The sequence below is a fragment of the Vanacampus margaritifer genome, chromosome 7 (assembly GCF_051991255.1).
Source record: "Vanacampus margaritifer isolate UIUO_Vmar chromosome 7, RoL_Vmar_1.0, whole genome shotgun sequence".
NCBI lineage: Eukaryota > Metazoa > Chordata > Actinopteri > Syngnathiformes > Syngnathidae > Vanacampus > Vanacampus margaritifer.
In genome coordinates this window covers 17,139,269-17,154,142 of record NC_135438.1, presented here as the reverse complement: position 1 = coordinate 17,154,142, position 14,874 = coordinate 17,139,269, and the positions used below count along the sequence as shown (strand labels likewise).

The following is a 14,874-nucleotide window of genomic DNA, read 5'->3' as shown; positions in this document are numbered from 1 at the left end:
CCACAGGTTGCAGACCCCTGCACTATCTGAAGGTACAAATGACCTGTGTATCCACTTTTTTTTTTTTGCAATAGAACAAGTCTGGCACACACACATTTAGTAAGTAAACTTGTGAATAAATGGAGATCCCCATTACAGTACAGTATTCTATTGTACACTATACTATGGTGACCCACAAGGTAGAGACATTCACCTTGACCATGCACCTTCAAGGGAGGGCTGATGGACATGAAAGTTTTCAAGGAGCGAAGCTGGCTGCTTGCTCTGTAGACAATCATTTTTGCGTGGAGAGTAAATAAGAGACACAACTCACCTTTGTCTCCTTATCTCACTAGTTACCGCATCTCCACAAATGGTGACCCCGGACGTGATAATGCCAGAGCGCAACAGTAGCGTGCCTTCACAGCTTGGTGGTAGCAAGGCAGCTATCATCAATTCAAGTATCTATGCTGCGGCAGTTGTCCGACTTTTGGCAGCACAATCCAAGGCAATAGTTTCAGTTTCAGCACATCGAGGCACACAACGCACCGTGTTACAGAATACTTCCATAGGGTGGCAGTGTTGGAAGCATCAACAACCACATCTGCTCCAGTCTTTCCCAATCTTTATTCAACTAAGGCACATATTTCACATTTAATCGTTCTCTTAGTTACTCCTTGTCTTTGCCAAACCAAAATACGTTTTGTGAGATATTTAGATTTATTTATATATGTAAGCAATATTTTGTCCAGTTATTTGATAAATTGCTACAGCAAATGACCTCTCATGGCACAAAAATGTGGGGTTGGGAATCACTGATTTACACTATTGTCAAATTGATGGTTTTCAAGCTAATTGTATTCCAAACAGCTGTGACTCAAGTTATATTGGTTGAGGGTTTTAATCCTACCACGGAGACATAAAGAGTACTTCTAAAGGAAGACAAGTAATACAAGTGCTGACTAACAGCACATTATCGCTAATCAGGGTAATCCAGTCATCACTTGCGTCCATCCAATAGGACCTTGTCAATTGTGGTCCATCCCATAATCCCTCCATTATCCCTCACGTATCTCGTGACAATTATCCATTAGTCAACATGAACAGTTGCGCACAATTGCTCACTTTGACTTTATGTGCTCTACAGTAGCCGACATGCTATTTCGTACAGTAAGTCAGACCTTGGGCTTGTGCTTCCCTGAGGAGCTTTGCAATTCTTGGTGTCAGAGAAGTGCAACTAGTGTCAAGCTCTTTTTTTTTTTTTTACCCACTAGTGCTAATTTTAATAAATATTTTTTTAAATCTCAAATGCTCCATAAAGTGCCTTTAAATACCTCCAGGAGTACTCATACCCCCATTTGAGAAGCACTGCTCTAGAAAATATTAAAAACTTTGAAGTTGTGAGGCCCCACAGTGATCATTTTTTTTACGGGGCCCCCAAAACCTGGCAGTAGCCCAATAGTTCCCGCGAGTTTAACCTTCTGGAGTGGTTGGTGAATGGCCTTTTTATTATATTATTGTATAGTTTGCTATGAAAATATTAAACTAAATCATAAATGTAAGAAGACCATTGTATCTTGCATCTGATCAAGTGTTCTTCTCCTTAAATCCTCTAGAGGGTACTGCAAGAGTAAATTAAGTTATCCACAGGTTCCAGGGAATCAGCTTTCTAGAGTTGTAATGGAACATGTAATCATATTAGATCATCGTTGTCAATGTTTTGGGTTTTTTGGGGGGTAATTGTAAAAAAAAAAATATACTATTGATATGATCAAGTATACAGCTATGTGTACAAAATAAAGCAAGATGCTGCGCCCAATTGCTTGGTAAGTATGGATATTCAGGATTCAATCTCAAATATACTTTTAATTTTTTTTATGTAATTGTCAGGCTTTCTTTCATGGTTTTTGAACATTTGATGGTCAGTTTTTGGACATTTTTAGGTAGATAAAAAAATATACTTTTCATCTGTCTTATTCAGACAACTTAACAATTTGGACTGACATTTTTTGAATATTTAACTATTCATTTTTTAATCTAAATCATTCAGTTAAATAATTTGTCATCTTAAAAAATGTGTAAAAAATTATTTTTTTTAAATAATTTCTACAATTTTTTTTTTTTTAGATCCATAGGGAGCCCTAGGCCAGCCCGATATAATAATTAAATGTTACTGTTGCACTTGTCTGTATACTTTATTTCCTAAATAGAAGATACACTTTTGATTGATGACAAACAATCGACTTTCCTTAAAATGAAAGATTTTTTTAATGTATTTTGTGTAATTTGGAAGGAAATGTACGTGGTCTTAATGTTATGACGATATAACCTGAGGGCAACCATAACTGCGATGTGACCTGTGATGAAAGCAAGTTTGACACCCCGAGCTACATTCTTGCATTCAGTGACTTATAATAACTTGGGGATAAAGCAGAATAGCCACAGAGGACTTCTTTAGTAGCATGCCTACACTCATCCAAGTGAGTCAACCACAGCTGCTATCTCAAATACGATCTGAGTAGGCTGTTAAATAATCAATTGGAACAATATAAACACAGCAACAAAATAATCCAAATCAACTATAAATTTTGAAAAAATGTTAAAGGTAGTAAAAATTGGTTGATCTATCTTCTATACCATGAATTGAAACTGAACTGAACTTGTAAACAGTCTTCTCTTGTATAATCTCAGAATCTCAGGATTCTGAGCCACAAATCAAATCATATGAAAAAAAACTGTGGAAGGAGCTGGAGGACCTTTTCCCATAGCGGTGTCTAGTTTTCTATCCATTCTCTGTACTGCTTTTTCTCACGTGAGTCACAGGTGTGCTAGGGGCTATCACAGCTGACTTTGGGTAAGAGGCCAGTATACCCTGGACGACTAGTGGTTGCCAATCCAATTAAGGGTACCATGTCACTAGTAGTCCGCCATTTGCCTGAAAGTCAGCTGGGAGATGCTCCGACTCCCCGGGACCCTGAATATAAGAATGTTATATGGATGGCTGTAAACCAGAGGACTTGGAGAAAACCCACATGCACAGGGAGAACATGCAAACTGTGTACATGAAGGTCAGAGCCTGGAATTAAACCAGGGGTGTCAAACTCATATTATCTCAGGGGCCGCATGGAGGAAAATATATTATCGAGTGGGTAAAATAATGGTATATAACTTAAAAACAATTGGCATCAATTATACACAGATTTTCTCTATTTGTGGGGCAGCCCTAAATTACGGCGCTCAACTGTAATCATATTGGTCCAAAAAATAACACAAATGCAAATGGAACGGGGCAGCGATTTAAACCCCATAATCTCTGCACTGTGAGGCAGATGAGCTAACTAGTCGGCCACGGTGTCGGCCGCCAATTTTTCTTTCTGTTTTGACTATAAATCATGTTAAGTATGTCAGATAATGCTTTGCGAATGAGGAGCAGATGATAATTTTCTACTTTCTGCTCCTTTTCATTCAAGATGTTGATGAATTTCTTTTTATGGCCAGTTGTCTTTTCATGTTTAATGAATGAAATTAAATTCCAACTACAGTACAACATAATGGAAGCTGTCAGTTCTGGCAAATAGCTGACAACATGATGGCTTGACTATAGACATATGTAATAACTGCAGGCATAGAGAACATTTCAAGAATCTTTTTTTTGTTTTGTTTTTGCAATAGATGGATGATGTGATTATAGAAGCAGTCCTGTATTGTGTCCTTTTGACACTCTCCTCCTCTCCACCACTTGGGACCCTTCACATTATCACACCTTCATTATTCATAAAATGGCAACAGAAGCTCCATCACAAGGTTCAATTGACATTTGTGTTTGTCAGCACCAGTTTATCTTTCAAATCCTCAGCCACATGTAAACAAACAAACAACAAATGTAGGATTTACTATTTCGATACAGTCATCATAAAAGAAGGGTGAGATTGACACTTGGTTGATTAGCTTTGAACCCTTCTTAGTCGATGCTGTGATTGAAAATGAAGTGATGAGAGATCTTGAACAATTGAAGGATTTCTGAAACTACATCACTGACCAGGCGGTATGAAGGCTCCAGAGTTGATTTATGATGAATGCACCCATCACTGTGGAGATTCTGTGAGTTCACTGATAGAAGCTTAGTATGACATACAGTATTTACTAGGGGTGTGCCAAAAAATAGATTCTCATAAGAATCGCGATTCTCATTTAGTACGATTCAGAATTGATTTTAAATGTCCCAAAATCGATTTTATTTAAATTATTTTATACTGTCTTGCCTTTGTCTGTGTGTGCCTTTATTTGGAGCGCTGTTCATGTTCTACCCGGTTTGGCCAATGCGGTCTAATACACTGTTAAATTGTAGCCACATTAGAGAGTAGAAGGAAAAAGTCACGATCAAGTTATTCCAATAAAAGTTGTTGTTTTTTCAGTGTGGAGCCGTTCTTTTGAGTGATAAAAGTGCCGCGAGTCGTGCACTAATTAGCATTAGCGAGTCAGACTGGAGTAGATTATTACAATTCCTTGCACATGTATAGATTGAAGCAAAAATCATTGTCAATCAAAATCAATCAAATCATTTTTAATTTAAAAAAGAAGAAGCTCTTAATCGAAAATCGATTCTGAATCGAATCGCAGGCCCAAAAATCGGAATCGAATCGAATTGTGAGACATTCAAAGATTCCCACCCCTAGTATTTACACTTTCATGGCAAATTAATCCCAATGGACCATCAACATAGTATCAATCTTAATATATTGTACACCACATGTGGGGCAAGTAAGACTTGTCTACAGGTAACCTCATTCTAAACACATACAAGTAAAGAATTAAAGGAATTTGTAACATGCCTTCACATCACGTCAACACCTCACTTCTATTGCTTTCCTTCTACAATGCTTTAATTCACCACCATCACAGCTTATGGATACAAAATATTAAGTACAGTATTTAACATAGTCGGAGTAGTTAGCAAAGAACATTGAATTACCTCTGTTACTAAACACACAATCAACTCTCAACTTTTCCTGCAACTAACAAACAAAAAAGCTCAAAATAAATGATAGAAAGCGTATCCACAAGGACACATAACAATAAATGCACTACATTCATTACAATTATCAAATCAAAAGTCCACAGAAGTTCGTAAAAATAAGCACCTTTACCGTTATACAAAATAAAAATTACAGTATTTATTGTTTCACCTTATGCAAACAAGTCATGAAATTCAATAAGAATGAAGACATCTTGTCTTCCATACCATATAATGTACTGTGATGAATATGTACTCAATAACATATGAAGTTATACGTGTCCACAAACGCATACATCCATCTAAATACACACACACACACATATATGGGTCATTGACGTGTAAGTTTGTCCGATAATGCCTATTTTATCATGTGGTGCGACCAAAAAAAAAAAGCCAATTCGGGACTTTTATTTTGAAATACATTTAAAGACAGGAGTTTAGGGGTTTGTATCATCCACAAGATTGTCAAGAACCTATGGGGGCAGCTATCAAGTTTGTATCGTATTGTATTGTGTTATGGGATTAAAAACATATATATTATTATGGGAAATGTAGTCCTAATAGAGATACGGACGTCACATGACTATTTCACTGAACATGACGAGGAGGGCTAAAACTAGCATATTCAAGAGCATTGACAGTCACTTTGATGAAAACGACATGATATACAGGTTGGATTGCCGATGAAGTGTCAGGAGTGCTTTTTTTTTTTTTTTTCAACTCGGCGACACTGCTACGTGGAATTACCCCCTCTCTTACACTGGTGAGTGCTTTCAAATCTGATCATACAAAGGCTTTACAAGTTTGTACAATCCGGATTTATTTCCCCTTTATGTGTGGTCACAATGCCATCGAAGTTAGCAGTTTCACGCAATTGTTATTTAGGTACGTTAGCAACTTAGCATCTGCTAATTCAGCCGCCGCCGACATTTATGCCGAATAAAGCCTTTATGGTCAGTTATTAAATTCAACTGTCTATTAAACCATAGCAGCACAAACGAACAAAATAAATTATTTCCCCCACATCTTGCGTGTGGTAACTTGCCTGAATCTGGCAAGTTAGCATTTGCTGATTCAGCCACCAATAGCGACCACGTACAAAGTGCCCGATCACGTCTTATGCCTTCATCTAATAACTATGCAATCGAGCGACGTCTACACGACTTGACTGATTCAGTAGTTGACTCGCCTGATATGAAATGATCTCTACACAAGCAATGAGGAGGATCCCAAATCCTCCATCTTGTTGTTCACCCTTTTTATGGCTACTGTGATCCGTTGGCTACGTATTGGTTCCTCTTTTGGTAGCCTGGAGGATGCTCAATCCTTTTTTTTGCCTCTTCTCGTTGTGGCAGCTGGTCAATAACAGCTGTCAATCATTGTTAAAGTGTGACGTTTGCCATACCTGCCATTTGTGGCAGATGCGTTTTCTATGCCAAAACGGCTGTATCGGCTGTATCTGTAACGGCTTTATCACTGTTGCACAAGATAACAATAAAGAATAAATATTTTGTTTTTATAAGAAATTGACTCATTCACTGCCATTGACACGGCTATTGACGTCAAAAATTCATTTAAACTATTAGTTTAACATTTTTTCCACGTTTGTTAACAAGAGTATAAAAACCTAGATTTTTTTTATTTATTGTACATTTAGAACAGATATCGAATTTATGATTAATCATGAGTTAACTATTGAAGTCATGCGATTAATTACAATTAAAAATTAGGAGCGTCAGGCGATTAAAATCGTAATGAATTGCATGACTTTACGAGTTAACTCACGATTAATCACAAATTTTATATCTGTTCTAAATATACAGTTTTAAAATATCGAGGTTTTCATACTCTTGTTAACAAAAGTGGGAATTTTTTTTAAACTTATAGAAATAGTTCAAATGAATTTTTGATGTCTATAACCGTCAATGGCAGTGAATGAGTTAACTCTGCTGGGTCTGGTAAAATCCTTATCCATCTTTGACCCATATACACTTGCATATAGATACAGTATATACATTTGCTACCTGCTTGCCCCTTCTCATGTCCATAGCTCACACTTCTTTCATCCTCAGCCTCCATCTTCATGAGGCCATGTTCTGTTAGACATTATTAACATTTTTAATTCTTTATTTCATTTTATTAACCATGTTGAAATGTTTTATAGATGTGAAGTAGGTAAAATAGTGTTGAACTCAGTATAATTTGACCTTAACCTAAGCTGGTACACATTGTTTGGTCTAAAAATTCCTTCTCAGTGTTTGCACACACACATTCTCTTCGTGGGAGCGTATTCTGCTTCGGGGGAGCACACACACCCACACACACACCACTGACTCTGTTCGCATCATCACTCACGGCCACTCTAGATTTTGTTTTGGGAAAAGTGCCCTGAGAGTATATTTTGTCTAGAGATCAACACAGCTGCAACTCTGTTATATAACATATTTACTTATTCATGATGGGAGGAGAAATAGGTGTTGTCCTACTGATTTGGATTATTTAAAAGCTGGATCCCGCAAAAGAGGGGGCACATGGGCACTCTGAAATTCCACCTCATACGTGATGTTCAGTATTGCTGTGACCGGAGAATTCTCTGAAATAAATCATCCTTGCGCACGGACTCTGTTCATGTCTTATCTCATCATTTGATTTATTGGACACGCAAAAGTATGGATTTTTAAGTATACTCCTTTCAGTTCTCTAAGAGACGGCAGGCACTATTGTTATGGTGGTAATAGCGGGAATTTCAGCCACGGCGCTCATGGCGGTTGCTGTAATTGCTGTCGTGGCACTGGAGAATTGCGGGACTCTGGAGGTAGACTGCTTGCATGCTGAGACGCTGCAGTGCATTTCAGCAGCTGTGTGAGAAATCTGGAAGCTGGAAGGCTGAGGAATAATCTTCAACAAGGGGAAAGAGCCACAACGTCATTGAAAACATTGGTCACAGTGAATATGTCAACAAGGAAATAGCCAGATTAGATTAAGAGGAGGATCTAAATGCTTTTGCATACCTGGGTGGAAAATATTATGAAGTAGTTGAGTTTTTCAGCAAATGTCTGCAAGTGAGTCTGCAGTTTGTGAAACTGTATATTTGCATACCTGGGGGTGATATGACACCTGATGTTGAGGAGAGTAAGGGGCACATTCAGTTGGCGTTGACCTGACTATACGGCGAGCGCTGGGATCGCCGTCATCCACACCATTGGCCTTGCAATTCAACCTCTTTACACACAGCACCTGCACGCCCACAACAACTGAGCGTTAATGACTCAACCTCCTTGCCACTGCACTCAGAGATGCAAATCGTAAAACGGGAACAGAAGATCTGCCTGTGCTTTTATGCAGAATCTAGTGAAACAAGATTCCGCACTTCACACAGATGATCAATTGTTAAACATCCCACCCTCATACAGCGTCACACTCTCTCATGGCTCTGATCCAAACATCTGTACTCATGGGCAACATTTGATTTTTGACGTCATTGGCGGCCCTCCGTAGGTTTTTACTTGACGTCTTTTAAGGTCCATGGCAGTGAAAGAGTTAAGATGAGAGCTGGGCCAGAGTCCTTAAAAGAGTAGATGAAAAACTGTTTATTTAAATAATAAAACCATAGTCAATGCTCATTTGTTAAAAAAAATGATCATAATAACGTAAATACACTTAAATATAGGATGAAATTATCCTATGTAGTTTTTTAATGTTATTTATTTGGTTGAAAAGGCTTCAGACTTAACACGACATCAAAGAGTTTAGCTCTTTGGCCGAGTTGCCAAATGGAAGAACAAGCCAACAGTTCTGCCCAATTAATTGCTGCCCAACAGTTCAGTTTCTGTCAATTCATGTTCAAATGTACAGTAATTTAATTCCACATGATTCGTTATCAAACGCCATTTTTGTGGTTGGAGATGAACACAGTTGTCTCAAGACTAGATTTACAGTGGACCCCACAGATTCGCCTAGTCACTGATTTTTGTTAATTTTTGTTTTTTGACACCATTTTATTTATTTATTTTATATAGAAAATGTGCATTAGATGTTTCTCTGTGTTTAAAAAAAATAAATAATAATTTTTGAAGTCCCCCCCCCCCTTAATGCATTTTTCAATGAGCGTTAGTTATGCTGGAATTTTCACTATTTGCAAGTCGGCAAATCCTTACCACCGAAGAATAGCGGCGGTCCACTGTAATTAAAAGATGAACTAATCAATGTACTTTTCTGAAGCTCTGTTTGAAGTTGTCACAGAGGAAACCGTAGAGCAGAGGGTTGGCGCAGGAGTTGGCATATGAAAGGATGACTGCGAAGAAGTATATTCCTGCAGTGGCACTGGACTCGGGGATGATGACCACGAGGTTGATGATGTTGATGATGAAGAACGGCAGCCAGCAGAGTACAAACACCACCACGATAACCACCACCATCCGTGTCACCTTCCGCTCTGAACGCCGTCGCGAGGTGAAGCCTGCCCGCGCTCCTGAGGATTTCACCTGCAGGATAATATAGACAATATGTAGGGATGGGATGACCACGAGCACTCACACGTACACGCAAACACACGCATGCACGCACCTTGATGACTATAAGCAGGTAGCAGAGGCAGATGATGAGCAAGGGTCCAAAGAAACCCACTGTGGTGGTGTAGAGAACGAAGGCTGTTGACCACACGTCTGTTGGCTCTGGCCAGATCATGTTGCACGAGTTAAATGTGTCCTAAAGGCACATTACAGAACCAGTTACGTGAACTCAGAGAGAGTTAACAGCAATAGTTCATTCGAGCAAAAATATTCGGAATTGAGTGAAACTACTGTTTACAATGAAAACGTTAAGATTCCCTCCAATTTCATAGCCAATCAAATCTGTTATAAACAAGAGAGCGACGTCTGTCACTGCTGCAGTCGTGGCTGCCTGATGTGTCCCGTGTGTTGAGTTTGACTTGGGAGGCGATGAGGTTCCACATTTCGCTGTCATTTGTTACCTCTTGTGTGGTGTTTTAGATTTGAGGATACTAATTGCTGAAGCTTTCTTAGATACTCAACAATTCGAGTCTCCGTTGCTATATTTGGCGCTTCACAATGTGCCACACATTTTCTTTTCTTTTTTTTTCTTTTTTAAGGAGAGCTCAGTATTGTTCATTCGATTTGACATCATCATTGCTCTCCTTTTAAAAAAAATAAAAATAAAAAAATGTTTTTTTTCTCCTTTTTTTTTTTATACATTTTTTAAATATATATACATATATATATATATATATATACACACACACATATATATATATATTTCTTTTGTATGTGGGTGAGTATGTGTATGTGCGTGTGTGTGTGCGTGCGCGCGTGCGTGTATTCATCAGTTCACCTAAAACCCATTAAAAAAAAATCCCATACTAATAATATAATATAATAATAAATTGCCAAATGCAGAAACATCAATGTAAGTTATCACACATTTTCAATGAGAGACAGGTCTGGACTGCTGGCAGGCCATTCTAGTACTCAAACGTATTCACTATAAAGGCATGATGCAAAACTTGGCTTGGCATCGTCTTGCTGAAATAAACAGGGATGTCCCTGGAAAAAAACGCTGTTTGGATGGCAGCGTATGATGCTCCAAAACCTGTACCTTTCAGCATTATTGGTGCCTTCACAGATGCGCAAGTTGCACGCCATACCAGGGACATTAACATACCCCCAAATCATCACAGATGCTGACTTTTGAACTTTACACTGAGAAGAATGGTCCTATTGCTCTTTGGCCTGCATTTCAAAAAGAAGAGGCAGGTACAACCTGCACTGCAATCTGATCGCAGGGAACATATAAACAACTATTCACTCATACATACACACCAATGGACTTTTTTTTTTAAATCTTCAATTAACCCACCATGCATGTTTATGGAATGTTGGAGGAAACTGGAGTACCCGCAGAAAACCCATGTAGGCACGGGGAGAACATGCAAATTCCTCACAGTGAAACCGTATAGACACTTAGGAACCCAAAAATATACAATTACTGTGGTGTCTTGAGATGTCACACAATCTTCAATTTGTTTTTTCCATTCAATTACACCTTGTGTATTTAAAGCTATGTTGAAATGCTTACAGCCATGTATTCTTTATATTCTGTAAGAACAACACATATTAGTGCTGTATTGAGCTGAGACCTCTCACTGAACAATACACGTCAGTCTGTCTTGAGCTGCCCCTAGGTGGCCAAAGTGGGAACACCAGAAAGAACAGCTAAGCGCAAATGCCATTTAATTGTTGAATTATGGCAAAAATCTGTTTAATTAATTTTCATTATATTTCATTAGGTCATTACGGTATGTTTTTATTAAGTGACCTTGGAGTGTTTTCCTCACTAAAAACAGATTAAAGCAGTTTTTTTTGTGGGGGGGGGGGGGGTGGAATGGATTGATTGATAGCATTTCAAGTCATTCCAGTTGGAAAAGATGATTTGAGATACAAGTATTTAGAGTTACGAGCATGTCACAAAATGATTTAAAATAATATGTCACTATTAGAAAAATACGTTGAAGAACTGTTTGGCATTTTATTTTATTAATCACAGTTGCATTTTCCCATGACGTCACCATATTTGCACAAGTGTATGTATTTTGTGCTTTAAAGAAGAAAAAAAAATAGTGTGGCGCATCGGAAAAACGTCCCCAGGACCTCAGTACATACCTGCACATCAGAGAAGATGACCACGGGCAGGACCACCACAAACGAAAGAAGCCACACTGCTGCGCTCACCGCCTTGGCTACGCGCGGGTGCCTCCACTTGGAGCCCCGGATCGGGTGCACCACGGCCAGGTAGCGGTCAACGGACATGACGGTGAGGCAGAAAATTGACGTGAACTGGTTCATGGAGTCCGCGGTCATGACGAGCCTACACAGGAAGGATCCGAAGGGCCAGTAGGAGAGCACATTCTGCGTTGTGAGGAAAGGCAGCCCAATGATGTAGAGCTCGTCCGCGATAGCCAAGTTCACAATGTAGATGTTGGTCACCGTTTTCATGCTGGCGTAGCGCAGCACCACGTAGATGGCCAGACTGTTGCCGGCCAGACCCACCATGAAGACTGTGATGGAGATGATCGCTGTCAGCAGGGTGCTGCTCCCCTGGAAGGGGACACTCTGCGTGAACTCGACGGAGGACACGTTGGTGAGGGCAGAAGAAAAAGAACACGTTGGAGAAGAACAATTCGGCATATCGACTTGTTCCATAATGAAGCTCTCCGGTAACTCTGCAATTTGAGAGGAGGGGGGGGGGGTCTGTCTTGTAGTCAAATAGTCCCACTTTGAGACGGCAAAGTGCATGAGAGGTTTCTGTTGCGCGCGCTAATCGGAGCCTCGAAAGCCTTCAAACGCGATTCAAAATGGGCGTGCGCCACAGTCAAACGCCACATAAAAGGTAGGTAATGAGTAAGCGATTGGAAGCAGAAACATGCATCGTCTCTCAAAAAACACGAGCCGCAATCCACCGTGTCTTCGCTTCTTGACCAATGTGGTGAGTGACGCTGCTCCAGCTGCGCGTCAATGGCCAGAGTCGGTGTCACACTGGACTTTTACGCGCAGGAGAGCTAAGTGTGATTTGGTTACACTGTAAAGAACTGACTATAGAATTTACAAGAAATGACTGGCAAAAAAAGTTGCCAGCTAATGCTTGTAAAATCCCAGTACATTACTGTATTTTTATTTTTTTACATGTATTTACTGTAAATAATTAGTAAATAGTTATTTACAAAAAAAATAAAGTATTATACATCCATCCATCCATCCATCCATTTTCTTTACCGCTTTTCCTCACAAGGGTCGCGGGGGGTGCTGGAGCCTATCCCAGCTGGCTTCGGGCAGTAGGCGGGGTACACCCTGAACTGGTTGCCAGCCAATCGCAGGGCACACAGAGACAAACAACCATACTCACAATCATACCTATGGACAATTTGAAGAGTTCAATTAACCTGACATTTGTGTTTTTGGAATGTGGGAGGAAACCGGAGTACCCGGAGAAAACCCACGCAAGCACGGGGAGAACATGCAAACTCCACACAGGAAGGCCGAAGCCCGGACTTGATCTCACGTCTTCTGCACTGGGAGGCGGACGTGCTAACCAGTCAGCCACCGTGCCGCCCAGTATTATACAGTATACGTTAATTATACAGCAAATTACTGTACTTTGTTTTTACCCATAATACACTTTGTTTTACCCACAATGCATTGCTGTATACAGTTTTTCTCCATAGGTTTGGCACATTTGGCCAAACAGACTTACATTCATGCACAACCTATCAGTTCATTAGCAAAAGCACATATCTATCCCAAACCTTGTCTCACATGCTTCACTCCAAGTTCCTTTCCCAAACAAAGAGTCAATACTGTCACAACTGCAAAGGTCCTTCTCAATTGCTTTGGCTCATCTGCATTCACTTAGTGCTTTTGCCAAAAGTAACTTGGATGATTTTTCACAACACCATGGATCATCAGCAAAAGCTCATATCTCTCCCAAAACATCTAACCTATGTGTCAAAATCACATTTCTATGTCATACAAGTCAGTGCCCCAAAATGCATCGTCCCTTTGACATTCTGTGAGCACTGCAGGTCAAAATCATTTGATGTTTTGTCACAACAACAGAGGTGCCGCTAACAAAATACAATTATATATAAAACTGAGGGGGGGGAAAACGATTTTACAAGAGCAGTTTTCAAAGTTTGTGGCTTGACATACTCCACTCACAGTCAAGGAAATTGCAACACTTTTTATTCACACAGTTACTTACATATTAGAGTGCAACAAAAGAAAGTGTAAGCCGAATCCTGTCTATTTATGAAAAACTAAGAAATTCTGTTGAGTAAATTTGACTCTAATTAGAGTGGGACCAAATAGACTCAGTTTTTCAGTTGAGGAACAAACTCACGACCTTCAGCTTGGGAGACAGCCGAACGACACCCTGAGCTACACAGCTCCTGCTGTGTGCTAGTATATCACTAGTCTCAGCTGGAATCTTCATAACTTCAAGATCAAAAACATCTTGGAGCTAAGCAAACAGTAGAAGTGGCGTAGCTCAGGTGGTACAGCAGCCGTCTCCTTACCTGAAGGTTTCTCAACCCTTGAGTGACTTTTATTTTTCAATTCTTTATTTTACTCTCTTCCAAGTGTAAATATTACTCTAAAACTGAGTCTAGTTGGTCCCACTCAAAATAGAGTCAAATTTACTCCAAATAGAGTCAAATTACTTTACAGAATTTACTATGTAGTCACTATAGTCACCTCCTCCTCATCTTCTTGACCATCCATACGCTGCTCTCTGTTTGGCCAAAGGTTTTCATCCACGTCGCAGCCGATATTTTCCCTTGCAATGCAGCGAGGGAAAAAATGGCGATGAATGTCTCAACCACCCTTTACACTGATCTCCTGTGATATGCTGGACTAATTTTGACAGTTGAACAGATGATTTAGCATATTATGAATTACACAGTGAAATCCTGCTGACATGTTTTGGAAAGGGCAACCATTAGACTGAAAAACAACTAATCCAGTTCAATCAGCAAGATCTATTCATTTGGAAAATGTGCTAAATGTGGGCACATTTTGCTAACTGTAGGCTAAATGTACACAACCATTTGCACAGATCTATCGAGGCAATTTAGACATGTACTAAGACATTTGCAATTTGATGAAAGCCATTCAGTTGACAACAATTGTAAGGTGGTTTTGGGATTTGTACATTTTGAAAATGTCAAGAAATGTGCCAAACCTATGGAGAAAAATTGTAAATACTGTAAAATTAAAACACAAGAAAATGCTGTAATTTTTTACTGTAGATTTTACAGAAATTTATACATTTATACATACAAATTTATGTATTTATACATACAAATAAAT

At 39.3% G+C, this 14,874-nt stretch overlaps 1 protein-coding gene across 1 annotated transcript; it reads right to left on the bottom strand.

The window, feature by feature from the left end:
* Window positions 1–6,746: 6,746 nt before the first annotated feature.
* Window positions 6,747–12,468, bottom strand: LOC144054680 (somatostatin receptor type 5). Its single transcript, XM_077569884.1, has 5 exons — window positions 11,674–12,468; window positions 9,563–9,703; window positions 9,208–9,480; window positions 8,096–8,233; window positions 6,747–7,894 (listed from the first exon to the last, which is right to left on the bottom strand). The coding sequence occupies exons 1-5, from the start codon at window positions 12,304–12,306 to the stop codon at window positions 7,697–7,699; spliced, it is 1,383 nt and encodes a 460-aa protein (XP_077426010.1). The 5' UTR covers window positions 12,307–12,468; the 3' UTR covers window positions 6,747–7,696.
* Window positions 12,469–14,874: the final 2,406 nt, after the last annotated feature.